Source organism: Bactrocera dorsalis, chromosome 1 (assembly GCF_023373825.1).
Source record: "Bactrocera dorsalis isolate Fly_Bdor chromosome 1, ASM2337382v1, whole genome shotgun sequence".
Taxonomy (NCBI): Eukaryota; Metazoa; Arthropoda; class Insecta; order Diptera; family Tephritidae; genus Bactrocera; species Bactrocera dorsalis.
This window is the reverse complement of record NC_064303.1, coordinates 69396496-69421606: the sequence shown is the minus strand read 5'-3', so window position 1 is coordinate 69421606 and position 25111 is coordinate 69396496. Positions and strand designations below refer to the sequence as shown.

The window sequence follows — 25111 nt, the reverse complement described above, 5'->3', positions numbered from 1 at the left end:
CTAAAAGTTTTTTTATAATATGGAAGGTCACAAGAATATCGTTAAACAATAATTTTCAATAAAAATATGGTCAAAATTTAATAATACTACTTTTTTTCTTTTGACGGCTATGAAGCATACAAAATCTAGAGATAATCGATAATGATTTTCTTTTTACTTTATTTTATGAAAATATTTATTTAATTAAAAAAAATTCACAGTAGCGGTAATCGGCAGAAATTTAACTTTATTTTGATATAATAATTAATGGACATTAATAAAAAAATAAAAATCTGGACGTTTGAAGGGTAGAAATGTACCTAGTATAGATACTAGTCTAAATATATCGATTATAATATTTATAATTAAACATTCGAACATAAAAGATAAGAAGTTCGTAAAATGCCTATTTTTACGATTTAACGTGACGAAATCGAGATTTAGATTTTCAGGTGGAAGGTGGAAGTAGAGCATAGCCTAAGCGCTTCGCGTTTAAATCATGCAAGGATATTTTACGCTCCATCTAAATTGATATTTTTTTAATTACGGTCTGTTGGAGCGCGAGGCCCGATTCGCGGGGCCCGTAGCATTAGCTACTTTTGCTACGTGGCTAATCCGGCACTGATTATCATCCTCTCTAATAAATACTTCGCAGTTTGCTCTTTGTTTTAATACTCTTGCAACCAATTGCTACAGTGTATTATAGTTTTGTTCACCTAACGGTAGTACGTACCACCTAAAGCAGCGTTGTCCACGGCCTATGCGCATAATAGCGCACGGACAGTGCCAGACACCTCACACCAACATGTCGCGACAAGTGTCTGTGAAAGCACGATTGTGCTACTGTATTCAACTTCGTAGGCAAGCAAAGAAGAATTTTGCGATGAGTTGACGTTAGAATAACCAACACAAGCATAACGTGCACACAGTCACGTTGGACAACACTGACCTAAAGCTATGCGAGGTGGATATACGGTTATATACAGTGTCGGACAAATCTCATTGAACTAACTCGAATCTCACACATATTCAGCCATAACTTTTTACCTAGATGCATTAGAAGAATAATTTTTTTGCAAAATAAAGACCGCATATTCTATATTAAGAAACAGCGCAATTGTTTTCAACTTTTATCTAAGATTTATAAATTATAACAGAAGGGAAAAAAGTAAAAAAATCGTGCGACATAAATCATTGGTCTTTAGCCAAATATGAAAATAAATTAATTTTAAATTAATATTTTATAGATGAAATTAAATTACTAATATGTCTGTCATTTATTCCATTACAGGCTCGTTTTAAGGCATTAAATAGCTTGTTTTTATAACCGTGAACCTGTTCCCTGTTAAATTGCCTGTTGACAATTTTCTCATACCATAAACTTATTATTCCGAAAACCCATCCACAACTTTGAGGATGTATCTGGGAACATTGTCATGTTGAAACTGCTAATCAGGAAGCTAAAAAGACCACATCAACTGCGATTCGTTGTACTGTACTCACTCTTACAGTTGTAAGCTATCTACAACATTTTTTTGCTGATATCTTTGGATATTTTTTAAACTCGCTCACTATTCCCAAGTCATCCTTTATCGAATTGACTCTAGGACGTCCTCCAATATTAAGTTTTTTAACGGTTCCTTCAGTTTGTACTTGTGTAAAATAGCAGAATCAGTTGATTTCCCCAAAGAATAATTTTTGCAAAGCTCCTTTGTCGCACATTTTTTGTGAATTCGCTTAAAATTTTTTCTAAAATAATTTTTAAGTAGCATTATTATTTATATATTTCACAACACACTCGTTCTCATTAAAATAAACAATTCGGATAAATGTGATCTACGACTTATAATTATAAGCACCTGCAAAACTCTTTTCCCGCCAGATAGCGGTAAATTAATTCATTGAAAGTGAGTATTTCGATATACAGAGTGTTAGTCCAATGATTTATGTCGCACGCATTTTTTACTTTTTCCCTTCTGTTATAATATATAAATCTTACATAAAAGTTTTAAAAGAAAATTGCTTTGTTTTTTAACATAGAATATGTGATCTTTATTTTGCAAAAAAAATCGTCTAATACATCTATGTAAAAAGTTATGACGAAAGATGTGTCAGACTCGAGTTAGTCCAATGAGTTTTGTTCGACACTGTACTTATAAATGATCAGGATGACGAGAAAAGTTGAATTCCGGTTGACTCTCTGTCTATCCGTCCGTCCGTCCGTGCAAGCTGTAACTTGAGTAAAAATAAAGATACAGAGATTATATTATACCAGAGGACCCGTCCACGCTTTATGTGGCTAACACCTAGACAATACTAATACTACCATCTATGTATATGATTTCTATTAGTTAGATTATAACTATTAGTTAATGAGATATAGCATTTTGTGAAGCAACTTCTGGTAGTTTACAAAAATATGGCTCATAAAGCATTTTGTGTGCTAATAAAGCATTGCTTTTTTGGGGAAAATACTATTGAATTTGGGCTCTGTATCAGGGAAATCCACCGTTGAATAGAGATTTGCTAAGTTGGAAAGAGGCGAAATAAGCACAGAGAACAATGACGCCCTAAAGACACGAAACCTCTGTGCAAAGTACATAGGTTCATAATAAGTTCATAATCCAACAAAAACAACGAATAAATTATTCTGAGTAGTGTTTAAGTGTGTTTTAATCGTAATGAAACCTAATTTCTTAGTCAGTGTGTGACAATAGAAATCGACAATCGACAGTCATTCTAGTGGACTGCACATTATGAACCGATTCTCAAGTGTGGAAAGACGAATAAGACGGCTGTCAAGGTTATGACATCAGTCTTTTGGGATGCACGTGGTATAATATTCAACGACTGATTACTTAGCCTGTTATAATCCACTGCACTGCGTATTTGGTTGCAGTTCTTTTCTACTATTCCAAATATTTAGCAATTGTATTATTTTGAGGAATGATCAGTTTGAAATTGTACGCATATATGTACTTCATCGTTTTCGTTAAGTATTCCTCGCTAGAAAGATCCGATAATAAACGCGTCCGATCGCTGCTAAATTGACAGGGAGAGGCTTCTGACCTACCAAAATACAGTTTTGTACCAGGAAATTCACACATATTCGTTACTAAGTGCTATTTCGTATTGATAGTATATGTAAAAAGCCAACCGAAAGTTTATATATTAGTTATAGGGAGCTATTAACCCGAATTTTGTCCTAAGGGAACATAATATAATCGGTATAATCGCGTAAGCGGTGTCTACGCCAGTAAAGAAGAAGAGCACATAATTATTAGAAAGTCATTATCCATGAAACCTGTTACGAACGATCTGGCAGCATGACTCACGTAATCCTCGTAAGTCCTACTTGCTTACGTATAAACCGACGTGGCGCGCTGTGATTAGTCTAATAAGCAAAGCGGGAGGAATTATTTTAAGTCCTACTTGCTTACGCATAAACTGACGTGGCGCATTCTAATTGGTCCAATTGGGAAATCGGGAGCAATTGGTCTATTAAGCAAAGTAGGCAATGGGAAAACGATCATACCGTTGATAACGTTCAGAGGGTGCAGTTGAGACTAAATTTTTTAATTAACCATTGATTTCTTTTGTTAACACTGAATAACCTTTAAATTCGGTATTAAATGTTATATCAGTTAATTGCAAAAAATTTCTCGCATTTTTATTAACATCTTAAAAAATTTATTCCACCCTCATCGCGCACTATATTTAACGTAAACTATAATGTCGCGCGCGAGTAATTCAGTATCGTCTGCTGCACCTGCCAATTTCGTTCTTGGTCCTAATTGCGCTGCAGCCACCAATCTCACTACCTCAACCAGCTTTCCAATTGTGAGCAACCTGGAGGATAATAGTGGTACTGATCGGGCTTCTAATCAGCGCATTCCTGTGACACACGCTGAGAGTTCGAACGCAGGCGTATCAAATGCAGCTCCTCCAAATGGAAGTCGGGTGTACACGGTATCACCCCAACAAGCACATCTACAAGAAAGTGAAATCATAAGTCCTGTTCACTCCTCAAATTCTTTTGGTTCACTCGGTCTCCGCCGTCGCGCCGAGTTGCTACAAGAGCAAAGCGAAATCTTACGACAGAGGGAGGCTTTATTAAGAGAACAGCATAGCTTTTTGGATCGCATAGATGCAATGGGTTTTGATGACGACATGGACGAAAGGCAACATTCAATGCTTAGGATCTCAACCAGGTTGAGGGATGAGGCGCTTTTTCCACCACAAATGCTGCAGCTGCCACCACAATTTGTGGCGCCATTTAATGTTACCGCTCCTGTTCTAAACGGTATTACAAATGGTGGGTCTTCACTACCTAATAGTATTCCAACGGTTAACGGGTCAACAAGGTGAAGCTGATATTCAAACACCGGTTCTTCAATCATTATTGAACCGAATACAGTCACTTGAACAGCAGTTGCGACGGAACTCAACACTCAGTCCAGAGACTGTTTTGCCACAACCAGGTCATACAACCTTTCCGACAGCTGGGCGCGTTAACAGCTTGTCGTTTGGTTCTTCAACTTCTCGCCGATTGACTCGGGAGCAAGTTGCTTCTCATAACAGCCTTGCTAAAGAATTACCCAAATATGATGGGAAACCCAGCGAGTGGCCGATGTTTTATGCCGCTTACAATCAAACTACAGAGGTTTGCGGAATCTCTGACGAAGAGAATCTGCTAAGACTGCGACAGGCGTTGGAAGGTCCAGCGCTAAAGGCTGTTAAAAATCTGCTATTGCACTCTTCATGAGTCAATCAAGTTATCGCCACTCTTCAAATGAGATTTGGTAGACCAGAATTGATCATCAGTGTTCTGCAACGCCAAATTTGTGAACTACTTTTAGTTCGGTAAGATGTATCATTTGCGATGGAAGTTGTAGTGAAGTTTTTAATTGTGCCTCTTTCAAAGTAATGCCACGAAGTCAAAGTTGGCAAGTAGTTCGTAAACTAAAATTATGTCGTCGATGTTTGAAAACACATTCGATGAATAGATGTAATTGGGTCAAACCTTGCGGCGTTAACAGATGCACACGCAGTTATCACTTTTACACAACTTGGAATTCGATCAAACTGTAGCTACGAAAGCATCAAATAATGTCAAAATAATAGCCAAAGAGCATTCTTCCAACATTAATGCGCATATAGCAACAGGGGCAAGCACACTGTTTCGAATACTACCAGTAGTCATACACTCTGGTCAGGAAAGTGTATCAACGTACGCCTTCATAGATGATGGCTCATCTCTTACACTCATCGACGAAGAGCTTTTAAAACAGCTGAATGTAAGAGGAACACCACAACCACTCTGTCTACGTTGGACTGATGACACACATTAGTACGAGAACGAGTTTGTCGTAGCCGACCTGACTATATCGGCTCTAAATGGGCAAAGGCAATTTTCTCTTAAAGGTGTTCGCTCTGTCAAGAAACTCCAGTTACCTACTCAATCGCTCGACGCTAACAAACTACGATTACAATTCAAACATTTGAAAGGATTGACACCGAAGATGAAGCTATTAAATTAGCTCAAGACGTTCGTCATGTCCATGTACTTGGAGGCTTTCATTTAAGAAATTTTTTGTCCAAATCGAGTAGAGTATTATCTGCCCTAAATGAGAATCCGCTCGATGAGCTATATCTCGATCTTGATCGTGAACTGCCTACTGAAACGGTTTTAGGCATGTGGTGGATTACGTCTACGACCATTTCACATTTCGCGTGTCCGCTAAGTATAGAGATTCTGACATATTTCTTCATCAAAGGCGGCCTACTAAGCGCGAGGTTTTGAGTTTGATCATGACTATTTACGATCCTCTTGGACTCATCAGTTTCTACGTAATATATGCAAAGGTTATCCTACAAGAGCTATGGAGAACTGGGATGTTCCAATCCCTGATGACCAATTTGCCAAGTGGTTAAGATGGCTCAAACTAATTCCGAAAGTATAGAGTCTAAGAATTCCGAGATGCTATATGGGAACTCTGTTTGGCGGAGCTCCACAAATCGAATTACACACGTTCGTTGTTGCAAGTGAAACTAGCTACGCAGCAGTTCGTTACCTTCGATACTCGTATGGCGATACGGTTAGCTGTATAATGATCGCAAGCAAAACAAGGGTGGCGCCATTGAAGCTAATATCCATACCTCGTTTAGAACTGAAAGCAGCACTTCTAGGTGCTCGCCTCGCCAAACATGTTATCGAATCGCACTCAATCCACATTGATAAATGCGTTTACTGATCAGGGAGAAATGGTCAATCTAGCGGCGCTCTCTTAATAGCTTCTTAAATACAATGAAAAAATGCATTACTTTATTCTAAAAATATGTGTTAATTATTTATTTATATGTTTTTATGTTTTATTAAAAAAACTATTCAGAGTGGGAGCTCTCAGAATTACTGCCATCGAATTACGAACGGCCAACATTTTCGAACAGTTTCAAGTTTGATCAGCAATAAAAAATAAACCATCGCTCGTAATTTAACTTATTTCGGCTTTATTGATACAACAATTATATTTTTTTTGTCTTCGTGACGCTAATTGCAAATATATTTAATATTTGGTAACACTGCCCTTATTCGCTAATACGGCTGCGATCCTATTAGGCATACTACGAATGTAATTTTTTATTTTTGTATGCAACTCAACATCATTTTCCCATACGTCCTTGATTTTTTCTTTGAGAATTGCAATTGTTGTGTTTTTTCGTTGGTAGACCTTGCGTTTCAGAGATGCCCAACAATTTTCAATTGAGTTTAAGTCGGGGGAATTCCCAGGCCATGGCAGCACATCCAAGTTCAACGAATTAATGCAATTCATGCTCGCTCTGGAGGTATGGCAAGGAGCACCATCTTGCATAAACGTATAGTCGCTTGCCGGATACCTTAGCCTTTTCAAATATGGAAAAAAAAAAATATTTTCCAAAACATTGGTCAGAGCGCATCGTGTCTTCGACGAAGTGAATTGGGCCGGATCCTTCGTCTGAAATGCAGCTCCAAACCATCACTGAAGGAGGATGCTTTACTCTAGGAATAATGCAAGCTTCAGAAAATCGTTCCCCTCTCCTCCTCCGCACATAATTTTCCACTTGGGTGACGGCCTCTAGACGTAATAAAAATGTGTGAATTACCTTGCTTCAATAGGTGGCGTCATAGGTTCTATGCAGCTTAGCCCATAAAACACGTCTTTTCTGCATCAGCTGAGTTAATTTCGGCTTTTTAGCAGGCCTCTTGCACTTCAGTCCATTTTCGTAAAAACGTCTACGCAAAGTACGGTTCGAAATTTCCACATCACAGTCCCTAACTGCTTTTAAAATGCTTTCAGAAGTTGCGGTACGAACTTGCAAAGCTTTTCGAACAATCAACCGGTATTCCCTGTCTGTAGTCTTCCGGAGGCCCTTGCAGTTGTTCCTGTTATTTCCGAAAACAGCCGCTTCATCATACCCCGCGCTTAATTTTTTGCCAATTCAGCCACCGATGCCTTAGAAATTCCAAGATTTTTGGCTATTGTGGAATAACTGGAACTTCCAGCTTTTAGAAAAGCTACAGCTTGCACTTTTTTCTCTTTTTGTATGTAGCGCTTTTTACCCATTCTCTATAAAAGGACATTAATTGTTGAATAAACATTGATTAGGCACACTCAGTAATTAATAAAGATTTTTTAACTTGTTTTTTACTTACGCTCTTTCTTTAACCTTTAAATAATCCCAAAAAAACAAAAATTTTCACCAAAATCTAAAATTTTATTCGCTTTATATTCACTCACACGCGTCCACGTTTATGTACTAGTGATAAAAAAACTACGGTTACAATAATTGCCTGCCGATAACTATAAAGTAGGCAAGCTTATTCGAATATTATACCGTTAATTATACAGTAGAAATATAGGCAAAGGATGCCACCCAGGTTGTAATTTTGTAACTTTCACCACAAATTAAAAACATTGTCAAAAAAAATTAAAAATATTGAATATGCTCTCCGTTCGTAATTCGATGGCCAGGTATGTAAAAGAAGGTTTTTGACCTCATCATCTATTTCAGTGTGATTTTTGGAGTACTTGGAGGTGCTTTTAGACTTAAATGTAATAATAGGATCTGAAGAAACTAAAAGAGTGTGAATTAAGTCTTCCATTGTATTCAACCTTGAGTTTTTTCGCGTATGGTTCAGTCTATAACTGCGAAAATCTTTATTTCTTGTCTCAAGTGCCTCTTCTGACATCATTCCTATTGGTAGCGAAACTTTTTCAATAATATCTGCTCCGTGTATTAATATTTTATGTACAGATGGAGACATATAAAACCAAGGATATTCGGGAACAAATAATTCTGCTGTATTCCAAGCATATATGCGAAAAGCCTCTATGTTAACTGCATACCCACATGCCATCAGTTACGTGTATGCCACTGGGGTAAAACTCTGTTTTAGCCTTAAGTAAAATATCGTAGCTTGGATAAATATTGCAGTTTAGTTCTTTGGCACCATATTGGATTATTTTGTACGACCTCTTGAGTATCCGTCATCTATATAAAGAGATAAAGCTTCCTCAGGTGTATACGGAATTTATTTGTTCAGAGCTTACAGCCTTAAGCATTTTCGAAGCAGTCGAAATTTCTTCAAACAATTTTGAAACAACCTGTGAAGCATTTCTTTTTCCAGCTTTGTAAAGACTTACGCTTGCCGCTACCACTAACTCTTGGTTAGGTGTTTCGTTAACAACTGATGCATTTTTTTTTTTTTTTTGAGTTTTCATTGTACACTCTGAAAAAGGTTTTTGTATACGGTGATGAACTGTTGGCTTAGAAAAAAATATATTTTCATCCAACCATTTCTTATTTCGTTCTTCGAACACTGACATAACCCTATGACATTCTTTCCACTTTTTTACAAGTTTGCTTATGAAATTTCTTAATTGTTTTTGAATTTTGCGAGTTTGCTCTTCACTATATGCTCAACCATTAGAAATTTTTTTGTTGGTACTGGTTCACGTGCCATATTAAAAAAGCGTGCGTTTAGACTCTGCCATAGTATTTAAAAAAGGAAAAAAAAAACAGTAACTTGCAATACTTGCAGCCAATTTTTGGACAAGACGTAGACCGCAACATATTTTAACAAATTACACAAACATTGAATCGAATCCCATCGAATCCACCACACTTATTTTCTACGGAACATTGGATTACACATATAAACGCTTTGATATAGGACAATTTCTTTTTCAATTGTAAAGATCTAAAACATATACTAACAGACCAAAATTACTTTTTTTTTATTTAACATATACCAAATAATAATAATTAAGTCACAAATCTTATTACAAAATTTTATATTTAAGTTTTTCAGTTCAACAAAAATTGTACTTAAAAATAGGTAAATAGTAATTATTGCACTTGCTAAAACATGTGTTAAATTCGAAAGCCTACAGTTATGCGAATATTTGGAACAAAACAAAAACGAGAACAGAAAAGACCCCGTTAGGAAATAAATTTTCAATAGAACAAGGGCCATCATTCTTGTACCTCTCGCCTGACAAGTGGCTTATGCCTGACGAATTGCAATGCATTGCAAGTGAAGAACTTCTTAATTGGCGTAGACACCGCTTACGCGATTATAGCCGAGTTAACAACCGGAAGTGAAGAACTGCGTCCACAATTTACTGGCTTTCATCACCCAACCTCAAAACAGCATCAGGTAGTACCAAAACCACTAAGATTTTCAACTTGGAACCGTCTACTTCGTGCAACAGCTATGACAATGTATTCTGTTCGGGTCTGGCTAAGCATTATTCGAGATAATCAACCTGTTGGTAATGGACCAACTACTGAAGATTTTCGTAAAGCGGAATGTTTTCTTTGGAGAAAGGCTCAACACGACAACTTCGAAGACTCTATCGCAACTCTAGAAGCCGGAAAGCCAGTTGACAAATCCAGCAATATTCTGAAGCTATCACTATCGAGTTAAGATAACAGGGCGACCAGATCCAGTATTATTGCCCTCAAATCATCATGTTACGTACCTTATCATTAACCACTTCCATGTAAAGTACCATCATAGAAATTTGGAAACAGTGGTGAATGAGATAAGGCAATTCCATTGGGTTATAAAACTACGAACAGTGGCCAATAAGATTCGACGCATTTGTCAGCATTGTAAAAACAGAATATCTCAACCTCGGCCACCTATGATGGCCTCTCTGCCCGCCTTCCGGACCTCAGCATTTAGTCGACCGTTCTCCTACGTAGGCGTTGGCTACTTTGGTCCACTGCTGGTTACGGTCAAAAGAAGTACCGAAAAGAGGTACGGAGTGTTATTTACCTGCTTAACAACCAGAGCAGTGCATCTTGAAATCGCATACTCGCTCTCGACAGACTCCTGCATTCTAGCTGTACGTAATTTTATGGCGCGCCGAGGTAGTCCGGCAGAAATATGGAGTGATAATGGTACGAACTTCAAAGGTGCTGAGAAGGAGTTGAAGTTAGCATTTGATCTGATAGATAAAAATCATATCACAAGAACCTTTACTTCTGCTGCAACCAACTGGCGCTTTATACCACCCGCTTCGCCACATATGGGCGGAGCGTGGGAACGATTAGTTCGGTCAGTAAAGCAGGTGCTTAAACATATCTTGACAACTAGCCGTCCCAGTGATGAACTCCTTCGTGCAGTCTTAATGGAAGCGGAAATGACGGTTAACTCTCGGCCATTAACTTATGTCCCCATCGACCACGAAGAGGAAGAAGCACTTACTCCTAACCACTTCTTGTTAGGTAGTTCCAGTGGAGTTAAGCCAATCGCGGAACCAGTTACTGAGAACATTTTATTGCGTCATAACTGGCAAACATCGCAGCAACTAGCAAGCGCCTTCTGGAGACGTTGGATAGTGGAGTACTTGCCCACCATTACCAAGCGAAGCAAGTGGTTTACAGATGTAAAGCCAATCGAAGTGATATAGCGTACATAGTTGATCCTAGTAACCCCCGGAACTGCTGGCCTAAAGGCAAAGTGATCCAAGTACGAAGGAGTGATGATGGAAAGGTCAGAAGTGCCACTTTGAAAACAGCCTGTGGCATCTTTGAGAGACCTGCCGCCAAAATAGCCGTTCTAGATGTGATTAATTCGGTACACCCTGATCAGCAGAATATACCGGGGGGGAGTGTTACGGACGATCTGGCAGCTTGACTCACGTAATCCTCGTAAGTCCTACTTGCTTACGTATAAACCGACGTGGCGCGCTGTGATTGGTCTTATAAGCAAAGCGTGAGCAACTATTTTAAGTCCTACTTGCTTACGCATAAACTGACGTGGCGCATTCTGATTGGTCGAATTGAGAAACCGAGAGCAATTAGTCTATTTAGCAATGTAGGCAATGGGAAAACGATCATACCGTCGATAACGTTCACAGGCTGCAGTTGAGACTAAATTTTTTAATTAACCATTGATTTCTTTTGTTAACACTGAATAACCTTTAAATTCGGTATTAAATGTTATATCAGTTAATTGCAAACAATTTCTCGCATTTTCATTAACAAAACCAATTGTATGAAAATACAGTATTTGTGTAAAGTTTTAGTCACATATCGTGACTTGTGCTTTACTTGTATTTATGTAGTAGAAATTTAAAGATGATTTGATGTAATTGAAAATTGTGAAGAATGGGAAGAAGCTATTTTGCAACGATATTTTCCCCATCGAGAAACGATGTTTTATCAAAACACCAAATTCAATTTTTTTAAATAGGAACAAAAATAGAAAAGGTGACATACTGCAATCAATTCCTTACACATTAATTTCTGCATTCTGAAAATTTAATTTATACGGGTATAAGAATTTTTGTTATCTACAGACTCCCTACATGGTTCTGGAGAGCATTATAGTTTTAAATATTAATATTCTGATAATTTTGGCATTTTCAAAGATGCATATTTTCCTTCATAATGCTAATACTCTTAAGACAATGCATAGCTATCACAATAATTTTTGTGTCCCTATTTCGTTCTAACTTAGAGCAACATTTCTTTTCCTTTTTGAAACCTAAAAACAATAAAGTAACTCATAATTATGACAGCAGTTTTTGAGAAATATTCAATAAAACTGAATTAATAAGTATATTCCCTAATTATGAAAATTTAAACATTTTATTTTTAGCGCTTGCACTTTTAGAAATTGTGTTAAAGATAGAAAATAAATATTTTAAGTACAAATGAAATGTATATTTGAAATATGTCATTAAATAGCGTCCCAAAGAAAACATGACTAAAAAACAACAGAACGAATGGTTTTTTCGGCAAAATCAATTTTTGTTTTTTAAATAGTCTCCTTCTGCTTCAATACAGCTTTTAACACGGCCTAAAAGCGTGTCGAACGAGTGTTTTAGCTCGTCGGACGGTATGGCTGCCAGTATGTCGGTGCAAGCCTTTTGAATGGCCTCTACGTCTGCATAACGCTTTCCTTTCATGGGGAAATGCATTTTTCCGAAAAGGAAAAAGTCGCACGGTGCTATCTCAAGAGAATACGGGGAGTGATCAATGGTTAAAATGTGATTTTTGGTCACAAGCATCGAATCGAATGTTGGATCCTAAGCAATTTTTGGTCGTCAGTCAATTTGTGCCGAACAAACCGTGCACACACCTTTCGTAAGCCCAAATGTTCAGTCAAAATGCGATAAATCGATGTTTTGGAGATGTTCAATTCCACTTCCATGAATTACATTCATGATTTCGGCTGATTTTTGATGAATTCACGTACAGTCCCGATGGAATTTCCGGTGCTCACGGATTTTGATTGACCCACATGTTGATCGTCATTTAGGTCCTCACGACCACTTTGAAAACATTGAAACTACTCGTGCACTCTGCTACGGGATAGGCAATCATCGCCATAAACTTGTTTCATCAATTGAAACGTTTCGATAAAAGATTTACCAATTTTAAAACAAAATTTATTGTTGATTCTTTGTTCGAAGCTCATTTTCGCACCGATTACTCAAACATACTGACACTTAAAACGCAATAACTTAGCTTCCAATCATGAGTTCATTCTCAATGGACAATCAATAAAGATAGCAGATTCTAACGCACCAGTCGACTTATAGATGGCGCCACCAGAGGGCTGTTACTTTAGAACGCACATTGTAAATATAATTGCATAAATAAGTATGTACAGGGTGGGCTATATACAATTTTAAATTTCGAAGGGCGTAAAAGATTGAGTGTAGCGTTTGCTGTATGGCACGTAGCGCCGTCTTGCTGGAACTGTTGCCCAAGTCTTCCTCTTCAATTCGCTTGAAGAAAAATTCGGTTAACATTGCACGATATCGCTCACCATTGATGGTTACGGTTCCTTCTTTATTTTCGAAGAAAAATGGGCCGATGATTCCACCAGACCAAAATCCGCACCATACAGTGATTCGTGCTGGGTGTATTGGCTTCTCGACGATTACGTGCGGGTTTTCTGTGCCCCAAATTCGACAATTGTTAACATAACCATCGAGGTGGAAATAAGCCTCGTCCGAAAAGATGATTTTTCGGTAAAATTGACCATCCTCAGTCAAACGATCTTCTGCCCAATCTGTGAACTGTAGAATAGTGAATAGACTTTTAGACTTTTTACTGAATATCTGTCACTTTCCGAATGGTATTTGACGTTTCCAAAGTCGAAATATAGATAATTTAAATTTAAAACGTTAGATGACCTACCCTTTATAATAATTACATATATATAAATATGTTAAACGGTTTTTTTATATTCCCTAATACACTTATAATGTATTTTATATACTACAAACAATAATAAGCGCATACAACCAAACTGAAGTAAAATTTCTCATAATTTGGGAAAACTTAGTCTACAAATTTCTCCCTTTCACTATTAACGTAAATACTCGTATCGAGAGAAGAGTTCCTACTTTTACTTGATATATATGTATATGGAAATCTCATTTATCATGTAAACACATTAGCTATGAAGATTTTAAAGATTTACGGGTTATAAACGAATATATTCCAATATCTATTATACAAGAGGATGAAGTCATGTGTAGAAGTTCACGCATGTGAGAAAGTTCACTGATTTCCATTCACTTGGGAGGGGTCAAAAACGATTCTTTTATATAGTATATGGCGCAGCGCTTGAAGGCGAGCTACAAGGTTGTGCACTGGGTTTGGGATCCGAGGGAAAAACCGAGTGAGGAGAACCGTGCTGCACTGGAGAGACAGCAAACTTCTCACATCGCACATAGGAGCATTTGGTCTCAAAAACCGGACAAAATTATTTAAAGTGACTTTATGAATGTGTTGAAGGGGTCAAGTTTTCGCGCAATTGTATCTATTTTAGGCGCAAAGATACTCTGTTATGTCCGATTTCGCTAATTTTCACAGAGTGACACAGGAAAATGAAAATAATGTTACGTTCCAAATTTTGTCGAAATCGGTTAGTCGGGTCCCGAGATATGAGATTTCACCAGAAAGTGGGCGGTGCCATGCCCATTGTCCAATTTTCTCACCGGCTACGATAGAGCCCCCTTATATCATCTATATAGCAGCTGTATAGAATAATTAAGCAGGATTTCATTTTATGCAACTGACCAACCTTTTTCAACGTCCTTTTTTTAAAGGGGGAAAGACTGAGAAAATGTTTAAGCTTACATGTTAAGTGAAACCATGTAGTTTACTAGGAAAAATAAGTCATAGCTCGACCTCGCCCGACACTATAACAAAAACACTAATTTCTAAAAAATAAAAAAAAATAGTTTCTCTTAATGATTCATTGTTTTCCCGAAAAAACATAATAATACATCAACTAAATTAATTTTTATATCATTAGTATTAAATACATATCATCTTGTCCGGAATCCATAAAAAATATTTTCAAGAATTCCGTTCACACAATAAAAAAACCACTTGTAATTTCGAGAACAATAGAGAGTTTCGCGAATAAGCACGTGCGTTCTGAACGAAGTCTAGGTTCCGACTACTTGTGTGCCAATATAGCGGCCTGAAGGTCATTCATTCAATCTCTTTATTGTAGAACGGTTATTTAGGTACCAAAAAAAATCAATTTTGAGTACTTTCGCTGAAATTCGTAATTTTTAATTTTGTACTATATTTGAGGGTAAATGCTCCTATGTGCATCGCAACGTTACGACCAATTGGCGCCATCAACAATTGGTTGTTAACAGTCAAGACTTCGCAGTTGGGGCCCCGGGCGCTTCGTCTTGGGGGCGCCAAAACGATCTTATTTTTTAATATTCAGAAAAAAACTTCAACAAATTTTTTTACAAAATTTATTAAAAAAGATAAAGAGTTGTACACTCACAATGTAATAATCTGAATAACAATGAAAAATATTAATTTTTACTCGAATACTCTTCAGTCTTTGAATTTGTCTTATATCTTTTGGCTTATTTGGGCAAACTGTGAGAGCGACACATTGCGACGTAGGAGTGACAAAATAATCAGTATCTTTAATTTTTCTCTGTCGTCGCGATATGTCACTCTCACAGTTACACTATGCTTTGAATGTAACAAATACTTTTATTTCTTCAAATTTTCAAAAATGGTATTTAAAAACTCGGATTCGGGCAAAACTTCCTGCAAATTGTGTCAAAAGTATACAAGATATAAAGCAAGATATAAAGCGAAAATGGTTTCTTCTATGGTTTTTAATAAGATGTCTTGTAAATTTACTATCAATTTCCTCAAAAACCGTATTGTGAGAATTTTGGAACTTCAGAATTTGTGTCGCTTCTAGTTCTTAAATTTTATATATTTAACTAGCTGACCCGGCAAACTTCGTTCTGCCCAAAATAGATTTTTTTTTTCATTTCAAAAATTACACCGGTATTGGTTTTAATAGAATATGAACGATTTTTCCTAAATTCATTGTGTATACTTTAACAAAATTTTTACAAATCTTTCTATTGTAAACATTGAACGGGCAGGTTTTCGATATGATCCAAACATTCAATATATCGCATCTGTTCAAATCGGTCAGATGTCAGTAGTTTGTCAATATTGCAATGCAGTCAAATTTAAAAATGAACCGCCAGGGTTATGTTGCGCCGGGGAAAGACGATGCATTCCATGTATAATACCGAGGCATCTCCGAGTAAAGCAATGTTCTCGCGAACGGATCACTGGCGCAAGTTGCAAAGAAACTTGTTAAAGTGGTTGCTGGTGGTATTTCCGTTCGCTGTACTATGTTCTCTGCGTTGAAATAAACTCGCTGGCCATTCTCCAAATGAGCTGACAGATGCACAACAGTAGGATGGCGTTCATGAATTGCAAACGAAAATATTCTCCAGATTGCTTCATTGCAGTTCACATATCTGCCCATTTGAAATTTGCTAATTTCATCTCGTTCAACGCCAATAACCGCCATATCGCTTCCTTTGGTGACATATTTGCAAACATACTTAATTGATTTTATTGAACTGCAATACTCAACATTTATATGTGTTTTGAATGCCTTAGACAAAATTGGCGAATATGGAACGATCCATGTGTTATCAACCACGAAATTCTTTCCTTTCAATTGAGTGATGAATGTTCTGCCATTGTCAGCGGGTGAGCGACGCCGATAGAGAGGGTATCCGTCGTTTCCAGTTTGAGTTTCCGAAATAAAAGCACGGGGACAGCGTTTTTTGCATTTACTGTCCGACATACAAACCGAAGATGGATCGTGTTCTCCGCATGGCCCATGAACCATATTGGCCATCACCACTTCGTGCAACTCTGGATCTATTTCAACATCAGGAATTTCGGCGGAAATGATGTCATCAATTTGGTCAGGTGTAATTTTCTCCACCATCCAAAGAAGAATGTGTGTGCGGGGCAAACCTCTCTTCTGCCACTCCAATGAGTACATTCAGCATCGAACAGTGCCATATACACGTTGTTTCGTAATAAAGTCCATCAAACATCTGAGTTTTTGTTTAAACACGCGTGCTGTAACATCGTGGCAATCGCTTGGTGATTGACCGGAATGCAATAGATTCGTAATGTCTGGCCATTTTGGATTGCAAGTTAATGTAACAAACAAATCCGGCCGTCCATAATTGCGCACGTAAGTCATCGCATCCTGGGAGTACTCATGCATTTGTCTAGGGCTGCCAATGTATGTCGATGGCAAAATATAGAGTCGACCAATATCTGTAATATCCGCATCACCATTCATTGCATCTCTTAAGTGAATATACTCTTCAGATCGCAACTTCGACTGATTGTATTGCATGTAATTAAGTCGTTCTGTCTCAACTTTAACATACATACATGTCAACTGCATACTGTTGAAATAACCGTCCATATCTCAGTAAATGGTTGTCATAGTTTTGGCGAATCATCATTCGATATGCGTAAAACTTCATTGAACTGACTTTTTTATTTGTCTCGACACCTAAAAGCTTAAATTACTTATATGAAGTAGCAAACAAAAATTTTTTTTTACTAACCATTCACCGGATTTATCATCTTATATCCTAAGTGATATCCGTCTTCTCTACGGCAGAACATGAGCGGATATTGCATTGCGTCGTAAGACCGATGTGTCTCACATATCCGTTTTAGTGCGTTTTGATTTCTATGTTTGATAACAATATCACGCGACTGCAAATTTTCTCCAACAACAACAATTGATATTTCGCTAACTGTAGGTGCATTATATTGTCTTTCATGTGACCCTGTTGGTCTTTTGTCCGCTTGTATGATTATACTATGATCATCTGTTGGCATACGTTCCAACGAAATCGTAAACAGTTTAATGAGGCCAGTGTGTTCGTGTAAAATTTGCTGCAATTGTTCGATTATTTCTCTTTTCGTTGTATTGAAGATAGCACAACGCCGATTTACTTCATCATGTGAATCTCCCAGAAAGTAAATTTGGAGATATTTGTGCTCTTGATCTGGATGCGGCAACAGCGATCCAGCGAGATGAAACATTTGCCCATGAACGTGTATAATTGGAGGAAAGCTCTGTAGTTTCTGTCGAATATTGTTTGGCAAAAATACCTTAAACGTTGGATTGTAGTTTTGTTCATTTACAATTTGCTTTAAGAAATGGCTCGAGTGAGGAGATTCACCGTAAAGCAGCTGGAACAATGGCTGTGGTGGTGGAAGCAATTCTGGCAACGGTTCATTTTTAAATTTGACTGCATTGCAATATTGACAAACTAATGACCTCTGACCGATTTGAACAGATGCGCTATATTGAATGTTTGGATCATATCGAAAACCTGCCCGTTCAAAGTTCACAAAAGAAAGATGTTGCCGCTGTTGTCGTCGAATAATCGCATGTTGTGATCTTACTTCATCACTTTGGCGAGCACGAACTTCCTTTCTTCTAGATCGTTGTTGCTGATTGTGAACTTCCCTTCTTCTCAATCGTTCTTGCTGATTGTATGTTTGATTGACATCTTCTAACTGGTGCGTGCTACTCTGCAGCAGTCTATTTCGTGGTGATACCCTCTCAATAACACTTTCCCTTTGACGTGCTCTGCTATTTCGTGTTCTCCTTGCGGCCTGGGAACTCCGAGAAGTGTTACCATACGTACTGATTCTCGACATCGTAACAAATAACGGGTGATTTTTTTGAGGTTAGGATTTTCATGCATTAGTATTTGACAGATCACGTGGGATTTCAGACATGGTGTCAAAGAGAAAGATGCTCAGTATGCTTTGACATTTCATCATGAATAGACTTACTAACGAGCAACGCTTGCAAATCATTGAATTTTATTACCAAAATCAGTGTTCGGTTCGAAATGTGTTTTATTTTTTTTTTATCGACAAATTTTGTTCAGCGATGAGGCTCATTTCTGGTTGAATGGCTACGTAAATAAGCAAAATTGCCGCATTTGGGGTGAAGAGCAACCAGAAGCCGTTCAAGAACTGCCCATGCATCCCGAAAAATGCACTGTTTGGTGTGGTTTGTACGCTGGTGGAATCATTGGACCGTATTTTTTCAAAGATGCTGTTGGACGCAACGTTACGGTGAATGGCGATCGCTATCGTTCGATGCTAACAAACTTTTTGTTGCCAAAAATGGAAGAACTGAACTTGGTTGACATGTGGTTTCAACAAGATGGCGCTACATGCCACACAGCTCGCGATTCTATGGCCATTTTGAGGGAAAACTTCGGACAACAATTCATCTCAAGAAATGGACCCGTAAGTTGGCCACCAAGATCATGCGATTTAACGCCTTTAGACTATTTTTTGTGGGGCTACGTCAAGTCTAAAGTCTACAGAAATAAGCCAGCAACTATTCCAGCTTTGGAAGACAACATTTCCGAAGAAATTCGGGCTATTCCGGCCGAAATGCTCGAAAAAGTTGCCCAAAATTGGACTTTCCGAATGGACCACCTAAGACGCAGCCGCGGTCAACATTTAAATGAAATTATCTTCAAAAAGTAAATGTCATGAACCAATCTAACGTTTCAAATAAAGAACCGAATTTTATGCGTTTTTTTTTAAAAAAAAGTTATCAAGCTCTTAAAAAATCACCCTTTATATAGATATCGCAGATATTTTGTAAAAATTCACTTTTGTTCGAACCACCTCATGAAACTTGTAGGTAGGTAGATAAAGGGGGGCGGCAGAACATCCTTGGCCCCGGGCGCCCGAAGTTGTGGCTACGCCATGTTCGAAAATCCTAATATTAGTTATATAAGATCTAGGCCAAATTTTCGATATAGGTTTTCGGTTACTGGCGTGTTTGGGCGTGGCAGTCGTCCAATCACTCCCATCTGTGGATGAAAAGTTGAAATTATGCTTAAACGAAGTCTAAATATAACCAAATGATTATTTTAAACACGACATAAAAATAGACAATCAAACATTTTAAAAGAAGCAGTAAAGAATCTTGAGTTAGTAATGAACACATGTCGAGACTACGGTTTACAGCTAATCGTTTAAAATGGTAATTGTTGAAAAACAAAGTTACCAGATCACCGGAAAAAAATAGAAGCCGTTTTAAATTATAAAGTACCACAGATGCCGAGACAACCTTTAGGTCTCTGGGTTTAGTCCATTTTAGAAAGTTTATATTCTAAATTAAATTATTCTGTTATTGCCAAAGATCTTACAGACATAGCTAAGCAAAAGGTTTCATTCAAAATCGGATATCAAGAAGAAAGAGCTTTTAATTTGCATAAAAAGCGGGGTTAGAAAATTCGGAGTTTTCACAAGCTACGAATTCTAAATACTTGCAGTGGCAAAAGCGGTAACTAAGTTCAGTGCGTATTTATAGTAAGTTAGTCACGGACTGTAGCGCTTTCACGAAAACATTAGCGAAGAAATCTTGTTTATATGTTTAGCAACATGGATTCCATTGTTACAACAGTTCGCCTTAGCCGTTGAACATAGAATTGGTGCTCGTTTGAAACAGGTCAACGCAATTAAGATGTTACGGAACTGAATTAACCATTAGAATGTGTCAAGTCAATAAAAGTTCCGCTTCATATATTTCACATATATTTTCTGCAGCTCCTGAGTCATTTATATCACTTTCTGTATTTATTGATTGGCGCAAAGATGCGAAGAAGTAATGATTCCCAAATACACAACCGTCAGAAATTCAGCAAGAAATCACAGACTAATAGCGTTGGCAGACCCCAGGGTTAATCCGGATTAACTGCGCACTTAATCAGATCAAAATTTGTAAAATTTTGAGGATTAAATGGTAGTTAGCAACAGAGTTATCTTCACTAACTCCTGGATTAATCCGGATTATTCAACAAATAACGCATTGAACCTCAGATGCACATCAGTATAACATCGATGGATTGGTGGCATTCAAACGCATGCAAATTAGTAGTAGTCTTTAACCAAAACAGAAATATCTGAGACCGTATCAAATAACAATAACAAGATAATTTAAGATGGAGGTAAGCTCAAAAACATAGCAGGTCCCATCAGGGCAACAACTATAGCTGCGACGTATCAACAACTTCGACAACAGGATGGCCAATTGTGGGAGTTGAAGGGTTAATGTGAGAACAGTTACGTAAGAAGAGATCTTTGAGGCGGCAAGAGAAAAGGGAGTTAAAGACTTTCATGGAAGATTAAAGATGTGTGCCGTAAAAACGACGTGATGGACTTATTCATTCTAAACAAATGTTTTTAGCCAATAATCTAATTGCCATTTTACTATAACTTTTAAATTCAAATACAACAATAAAATTTCTCTTAATCTATTTTATAAATAAGATAAATATTTTATTCAATTATCTTCCGTAATAATAAAAAAAATACTCCCTATCTAGTATTTTCTAATCGGAACAAGCGGAAGTTTAACCGGCTATTCAAGGAATACCCACATTACAAGACGAGTTAAATTTCGAGTTACTGGCTGTCTGATCCCTCTCCTTGCAAACGTTAATTTTATTAAAAATTAACATATTTGTTGAAACTTGGAACTTTCCTACAAGGTGTGTTCCAAAGTAAACAGGACTTTTTCAATCTAGTGCCCCCTGGTGGCATCTACATATATGTCGACTGGTGCGTTAGAATCTCCTATCTTTATCGATTATCCAGTGAGACATGACATTTCTTTTCAGTATGTTTGTGTTATCGGTGCAAAAATGAGCTCCGAACAAAGAGTCAACATCAAATTTTGTTTTACAATTGGTAAAACTTTTACTGAAACGTTTCAATTGATGAAACAAGTTTATGGCGATGATTGTCTATCCCGTAGTTTGGAGATATTCAACCAAGGGAGGTTGGTATTGCAGATGGGGTATTCGGATCATTGCCACGCCTACAAGACTTCATAAAACGAAAATCGGCAAAGTACTATAACTAAGCTTCAAAATAAGATATAAACTGTAATTCATACAAGGATCGCAGTAGCCAGAAGCATCTGCAGACTGGAAATTAAAAAAAAGGGCATGACCCCGCCCCTAATAGGTTTAATAAATATATATCTCAAAAAATTATAGCAATTTCCTCCAAATAACGTTTATGTTGAAAAATACTAATACTTTTCAAAATATTCGGTTGATTTTGTTCCATATATACTGGTCAGTATGTGGTAATCAGTGAGCATCTTTTTCTTATAGATATACATATATATTTATGTAAGAAAAGTATAAAAATAACTGTAAACTCGAACCTCTTATACGAAATATAACTAATAATTAAGTTATTGCTTGCACGAACGGAGGGCTGGTCACACAGTCAACCGGAATTCAACTGTATTGTCATCATAATCAATTACGAGAATAACGATTAGTCGTCGGCATGAGAGGAATTGTACACAGTCGCAGTTAGCACGAAATTGAAGACTTCATTTAATTAAAATTCATAAATATTTTTCATTATTTGTTTAAAGAAGTAGATCAGCTTTTACAATTGTGCTATGAAATTCCAACCCCTGATTTAGTATAACTCCATATCTATCTCGCTTAGCTTTAGGTATTACAAATAACCATTACGTAAACAAAACTATATAATTATAACGATAAACGAATAGATTGTAAACGAGTCAGAATCATTAAAAACTAAATCGGAAAGACTTAAGAAAAATACATAATTGTATTATATTGGGTTGTCAAAAAAGTCTTGCGGTATTTTTATTGAATAAATTCGTGTGGCACCCATACATCGAGCTTCTTAGTAACTCCAAGCTTTTTCAAATGGTTTATAACGGTTTGATGACTACTATACCGGTCTCTTTCGACCAATTCAGCGATTTTATCGCAATTTTCGACGACAGGCCTTCCGGAGCGTGGCGCATCTTCGACCACCTCTACACCAGAACGAAAACGTTGAAACCATCGTTGTGCGGTGGAAATGGAAACTGTATCGGGTCCATAAACTGCACAAATTTTATTATTTTATTGGCGGCTTGAGATGCATTTTTGCCTTTATCGTAGTAGTACTGTAAAATATGCCGTATTTTCTCTTTATTTTGCTCCATGTTTGCGACGCTATAACTCACGAACGACTTAAAAGAAACGACAATCAATCAAACACATATTAGCGCTTGAAATGAGCTTTCCAAAAAGGTATAGCATGACCCGATGCGACGAATAAAACTAGAACTACGCGCTTTCAGCGCCAGCTAGCTAAAATACCGCAAGACTTTTTTGACAGCCTAATATGTAGTAAAACTGAATACATTTACATACTAGTTCACATTAATATAGTTGGCAAGAAAACCATTCGGTTAGCCCAGAAAACTAACAGAAGAGAGTACAAGTTGAAAGCGTAAGAGTCTGAGAAAAGCCTGGGGTTTAGTGATGAGCGATATTTCACTACCGGTGATTTTTTCACTGTGATTGAAAAATCGCAAATCGCAACTGCGATCACTTTTTATAAATAGCAGTTCGCTTCTATGAACTGCGATTGCGATCGCAGTTCGAAAATGTGATCGTAGTTCGAACCAGTGAATTGTGATCGCAGTTCGAAACTGTGATCGCAGTTCGAACCAGTGATTGCGATCGCAGTTCGAAACTGTGATCGCAGTTCGAACCTGTGATTTACGATAGCAGTTCGAACCTGTGAATTACGATCACAATAGCAAATAGCAGAAAAGTAACAACTTTCTTCAGGGTTTTGTATATATCGTATATGCTATTTTTCGTCATAGCGGTTTGAAGTTTAGGAAACTCGCGTTAATTATTTGGTCTTGAAAATATTAAAAGCGGGTATTCTAAACAAACAAATTATCAACCACACTAATGGTAATTCCTTCTAAGAAATGTGTGAAACCATCATACCAACATACAAATGAACTATGCAATACGCTCTAAGTGTCAGGTAGCCGAACCGCTCCAATATTTGCGAAAATGTAGTGAAAAGAAAGGCGGAAAACCTACGTAAGTGGTAAGTGGAACAGACCCGGACTTTTATTCGGCCAAACAGTGTCAAATTGGCAGAATCTGCCGCTACAACAACAACAACGACGTTTGAACGTCGACTTAGTTGCGATCGCAATAGCAATATAAAATCACAGTGATTTAAAAATAGCACTCACTGAAATCACAGTGATTTAAAAATCGCAATGTCGCTCATCTCTACTGGGGTTGCTATTTTTATTTCTGCTGGCTAAATTATCAGCTGGTTTTGCTTTGTTTTTTATAAAAGGTTCGAATTGTTAAAATAACAATTCTATTCGAAAAACATTTAGGTCCTTGCGAGCAAATTTCTGCTAGTTTTCAGTTTCTCCGTTGTTTTGTAATTTTGAGAGCAACTTGTGAAGTAGCTAATACCACTTCAAAAAACAAACCCATTGTTTACATTAATTCAATTATGAACGATCTCTTTTTTATTTCAGGCAAAACTCGCACGAAGGATAAATATAGAGTGGTATATAACGATTTTCAGCGATTAGAACTTGAAAAGGAATATTGTACATCAAGATACATAACTATACGTCGTAAAACTGAGCTGGCTCAAATTCTTTCTTTATCAGAAAGGCAAGTGAAGATTTGGTTTCAAAATAGAAGAGCTAAAGAACGAAAGCAAAACAAAAAAAATGCTGATACTTCCATACTAGCTGGTTCAGTTTCACAATGTGACCACCCGAATTCAATTGTCCCAAAGCCGAAAATAGAACCAGGGCTTCACCTCCAACACACTTTACATTCAATGACGACTATAAATATGCCAACTATTGGCTTGCACCGCATAAGTCATCACCATCCGTTCGCAGTAGGAACCCCACCTTCACATCCAGTGCATACACAACATACAGCGTTGTCAGCAGCTGTAGCAACATCAATGCCACTTTGACAATACTGCAATCATATTTTGAAATAGTCAACATATAATATTACAATATTGCAAAACATACAATAAAATTTTTGTAGTAGTTGAACCGTATTAAACAACCGAAACACTTTTAAAAATAAAGATCTAAATATAGAAGAAAACACAAAATACACTCAAAGGGTTCTTATTCTTGTTGCCTCAACTATTATTACACACATTTTACTCGTATATTAGAGCATACACTATAACATACATACATATAAACGGCATGGGAATGTCATATCTAAGCCAATTTAAGCTTAGTAAAAAAATGTATGATTCATGCACCAACTTCTTCTTTAGTAGCGTAGACATCGCTTACGCGGTTATAGCAGAGTGCCATTCACTTGGGAGTGGCCAGAAACGATTCTTTTAC

The 25111-nt window shown here is 37.2% G+C and overlaps 1 protein-coding gene across 3 annotated transcripts in view; it reads left to right on the top strand.

The window, feature by feature from the left end:
* Window positions 1-24868, top strand: part of LOC105233475 (homeotic protein caudal) — a 128588-nt gene extending 103720 nt beyond the window's left edge. For 2 of the 3 annotated variants that reach the window (XM_049445970.1, XM_049445969.1), the window contains one exon: window positions 24260-24868. In XM_049445970.1, coding sequence (XP_049301927.1) covers window positions 24260-24717 — 458 coding nt within the window. In that variant the 3' untranslated portion in view covers window positions 24718-24868. The remainder of the gene's footprint in view (window positions 1-24259) is intronic. The other variant, XM_049445971.1, reaches the window with a different exon arrangement.
* Window positions 24869-25111: the final 243 nt, after the last annotated feature.